This window comes from Camelus dromedarius, chromosome 10 (genome assembly GCF_036321535.1).
Source record: "Camelus dromedarius isolate mCamDro1 chromosome 10, mCamDro1.pat, whole genome shotgun sequence".
NCBI lineage: Eukaryota > Metazoa > Chordata > Mammalia > Artiodactyla > Camelidae > Camelus > Camelus dromedarius.
In genome coordinates this window covers 67,650,583-67,655,442 of record NC_087445.1, presented here as the reverse complement: position 1 = coordinate 67,655,442, position 4,860 = coordinate 67,650,583, and the positions used below count along the sequence as shown (strand labels likewise).

The window sequence follows — 4,860 nt, the reverse complement described above, 5'->3', positions numbered from 1 at the left end:
CATGTGACTTCGCTATCTAAAATACTTCCATCCATACATCCCAGTCCCCTCCATCCCCATATACTGCTCTATTTTGTTAATAAAATTTATCCCTACCTGATATTATATTGCATATTTTCTTTGTTGATGACTTACCTTCCCAATACAACATGAGCTACCAAGAGGCAAACATTCGTGGGTTATATGACTATGTTCTTGTGGGAGAAAAGAGAGGTAGAGGGAGTGCTTTTCACAGAATAGAAACTAATGAACTTGAATCAGAGAGGGCCATGTCTGATGATTTCTAAAGGAAAATTCTTCTTCTGTTCCTCCAGCTTTCAACATAAAGCCCATATGAAGCCCACAGATTTGGGAAGGGAAGAGTACAACAAAGACCATGAGGTTGACAAGCGGTCCCTGCACAACTGCTCATTGTGACGAAACAGAGGAAACAAAGACCTGCTGGCTTCTCAGGATTAGGTGATGGAATTGGGACATGTAAAATAAATTTAAAAAAAAGCTTCTTGTATATAACTAGACCCAAGTCAATGGAAAGAGTCAACCAAACCAGCAGTGTCTCTGAATTCATCCTCCTGGGACTCTCCTCCCGGCCTGAGGACCAGATGCCACTCTTTATCCTCTTCCTCACCATGTACCTCATCACAATAATAGGGAACCTGCTCATCATCCTGGCCATCCGCTCTGACCCCCAGCTCAAGACCCCCATGTATTTCTTCTTGAGTTTCCTATCATTCACTGACATTTGCTTCTCAACGACCATTGTTCCCAGGATGCTGGTCAACTTCTTGTCGGGGAAGACCATCGCCTATGCTGGGTGTCTGACCCAGATGTATTTTATATATGCTTTGGGCAACACTGACAGCTGCCTTCTAGCAGTCATGGCCTTTGACCGCTATGTGGCCATCTGTGACCCCTTCCACTATGTCACCATCATGAGCCACCACCGCTGTGTCCTCCTGGTGGCCTTCTCCTGCTCATTGCCTCACCTCCACTCACTCCTACACACACTTCTGCTGAATCAGCTCAACTTCTGTGACTCTAATGTTATCCACCACTTTCTCTGCGACCTCAGCCCTCTGATGAAATTGTCCTGCTCCTCCACATTTGTCAATGAAATTGTGATAATGATTGAAGGATCTGTTATTTTGGTGACCCCCTTTCTATTCATTGCTTTCTCTTACACACGAATCCTCATCACTGTTTTCAACATTCCTTCAGCTGCTGGGAAACGCAAAGCCTTCTCCACTTGCGGTTCTCACCTCACTGTGGTAACACTCTTTTATGGAAGCATCTTCTATGTCTATTTACAGCCCGTGTCCACCTACACCGTCAGGGACCACATGGCAACGATTGTCTACACAGTTCTGTCCTCCATGCTCAACCCTTTCATCTACAGCCTGAGAAACAAAGACCTGAAGCAGGGCCTGAGGAAGCTGAAGGGCAGGAGGAAACCCCAGGCAGCACCCTCTTGATGAACACACAGTGGAACTGGCTCCACTTAACTCTGGTTTCTATTGGATCTTGGTGAGCAATCAAGCTCTTGGAGGTCAGCATTTTTAAGCCATGGGAGACAAGGCTATTTCTACTGTGGGCAGGCACATCCATTGATGACGGCCCACCAGTTGGCCTTGTCTCTGCTTAACTCATAATCCTCTTCCCTTACTATTTCCCCTCTTTCTTATGAAAATTCATGACATCTCATCTTCCAAATACTGCTTTAAACTAACCCTTTCCCTACAGGTATTTCCTGAACAAATTTCTGTCTTTTATTAAGACTTATCCTCCAAGGGCCTTCACATTTCAATATACTGCTTAAAAATAATTACTTAATTTATACCTGTTGAATGTCTTTGAAAATATTTGAAGGTGGAAAGAATGAGTGAAGAGAAGAAAGAGTAGGTGGGGCATATTTAGCTAATTTTCTCAAATTGAGGGTTTTTATAATTCCTTGTTTTTCTCTTTAAAAAACTTTCTTGCTTATAAATTGTTTTCACTGTTACTCTTTCCTTATCTTTCTATCCTTCCTTCATTATCTTGCTAATGGATTTATTTCTTTTCAAATTTCTCTTATTTTTTCACCATGCAATTAAAAACCCTAATGGCCAGAAAAAAACAAGCAAAGAGTGATGACATGAAAACTGTCCATTCCACAGTGGTGAAGGGAGGATGCTGGAAACTTTCTCCCCTCCCTCTATCCCTAAAGCTAAATGTTTAAAAATAAGTGATTTAATACCTTATTCTAGAAATTCCCACTCTTAGAAGTCTGCTTTGTAAAAATATTATCATAAATGTATATAGAATTGAGATTTTTTTCAATGAATCCCGGTTTAAGAGATTAAAAATTGGCAGCAACCTAAAATCCTATCAGAAGGGAATAAATAAATTATTTATGGTTAATTATATAGAATGTAACAATATATAATATGTTGGAAGAATCAAATACAGCTCTATCACTTCCTTGAAAAGCCATTAAGTAGAAAAGCAACGACATAGAACAAGGTGGGGCAGGGTACAGTTCAGTGGTAGAGCACATACTTAGCATGCATGAGGTCTTGGGTTTGATCCCCAGTACCTCCATCAAATAAATAAACAAATAAATCTAATTACCCCCCCAAAGGAAAAAATAAAAGATGTAGAACAAAGTATAAAAGTATTAATCCACTATGTTTTTAAAAATTGTATGAATATCTATGTGTGTATAGTCTCTGGCATAAGAATGGATGTGCAAGGAGGGGGGACAGAAAGGGAGAGAATTTCCACTTCTTTATACATATTTGTAATGTCTGAATTTTTGCAAATAAATATTTATAGCTCATGGAATTTAAAATTATTAATAAATTAGATGGCCATTGCAATGGTGAGAGACTTTCTTTGTAAGATACCAGCTGAAGAGAAACTTTTTAGGTGCTTGCAAATCTGAACAGCATCTTTATTTGGTTCTTTCATTTGAATGGTAATTTAATAGGGTATAGCATTCCAGGTACCAAAACTTTTGGAACTTTAAGGACATAGTTCACTGTTCTACTGCATCAACTGTTTTCCGTGGGAAATAAGCAGTCACTCTGATGTGTTCCTTGTCATCCCCTCCCCTCACCACAGTCTGTAGATAGCCTGCACCAAACCTGGCCACGCTGCCCCCGCTTGGGCTTTAGGAGAGCAGACCCTGATTCCAGGCACTTTACTCCAAGCCTGGGCACAGGTGCTTAGTCATTGTCCTTGGAAACAGACAAGCCAACTCTAAAACCTGAATGGAAATGAAAACGACCTTCAAACAGTCAAGACAACCTTGAAGGAAAATCACAAAGTTGGAGAACACACATTTCCAAATTTCAGGACTGACCACAAAGCTAAAGTAATTAATATGTGTGATTTATATAGGAATACGTAAATAGATCAATGTAATAGAATAGAGAGCCCAGAAATAAATCTTTATTAACACAGTCATTTCATTTTTGGCAAAGTGTCAATGCAGTTTGAGGGGAGAGTAGGGCTCATGGACTACATGCAGCTGGAGAAACTTGAGAAGCACATGGAAAACAATTAAACTTGATCCCTTACTCCACGCCATACACAAAAATTAATTCAAAGTGGCTCATCGACCTAAATGTGTGGACTAAAACTATAAAATTTCTTTAAAAAAAACCAGAATATATATAAATATATATTTGTAAAATATCTGTGATTCTGAGATGAGTGAATATTTCTTTTTTTATTAATTCTCTTTTTTATTGAAGTGTCAATGTACAGTGTTAGTTTCATGTGTACAGCAAAGCGAGATGAGGGAATATCTTGGAAATAATCAGGAAACAAAAAGGACTAAATACAAAATATTATTAAATTGATTTATTAAATATAAAACTTCTGCTCATTGAAAGACAACTTAAGAAAGTGAACAGGGCAATGAATATATGTATGTTCATGTAAAGAAATTTTAAAAATTTTAAAAAATAAATACACATATCTTGCAAAAAAAAAAAAAACCAGAAGTGAAAAGGGAGAAGATTTACAGATACTAACTAATATATAAAAAATAGATAAACAAGTTTATACTGTATAGCCCAGGGGACTATATTCAATATCTTGTAGTAACCTATGGTGAAAAAGGATATGAAAACGAATATATGTATGTTCATGTATGACTGAAACATTGTGCTGTACACCAGACATTGACACAACATTGTAAACTGACTATACTCCAATAAAAATATATATATAAACCCCCCCAAAAAAGAAAGTAAAAAGGGAAAAAATACTCATGATGCATGTATCTGACACAGACATATCCAGAATATATAAAGAACTCAAACAAATCAATGTGAAAAAGCATACAACTCAATTTTTTAAAGTGGCCACAAATTTGAATATTGTACAAAAGAAGATACTCAATAGCCAATACCATATGTGAAAAGACATGCTGCCACTTGCCTGTAGAGGGCAGTATAGCTGAACCAGAGATTTCTAGCCAAAGAAACCCAGTCTGGTTTAAGGCAGTAATTGGGAAAAGTGAGAGGACTGTGAGTGTTGAAAAGAGATCACATAATGGGAAATAATGGTAGGAAAGGGTCAGGGGATGATAGTAATATTCTTAGCTGTTTTTCTCATGTGAGGTACTGAATCACCGCCAAGATGCTCCAGGATTCATTCTCCCCTGAGAAGGAGAACTGAACCAAAGCCACGCTAGAACAATTTCTCGAGACCTTATTTATATAATCTGGAAAGAATACATCAATCAGAGTTCCTTGATGACCTGCCTGGATCATAGTAGAATGGGACATTTTGTTGTTACATTTATCCTACTGAATCTCTGTAACCCTAAGAGGACCCCTGCAGTTGAATCTTCTTAGTCATATTTTGTGATGT

The 4,860-nt window shown here is 38.1% G+C and overlaps 1 protein-coding gene across 1 annotated transcript; it reads left to right on the top strand.

Moving 5' to 3' along the window:
* The first annotated feature begins 515 nt into the window (after window positions 1-515).
* Window positions 516-1,472, top strand: LOC105104613 (olfactory receptor 1L8). The gene has a single exon (XM_010998357.3). The coding sequence runs from the start codon at window positions 528-530 to the stop codon at window positions 1,470-1,472; it is 945 nt and encodes a 314-aa protein (XP_010996659.3). The 5' UTR covers window positions 516-527.
* Window positions 1,473-4,860: the final 3,388 nt, after the last annotated feature.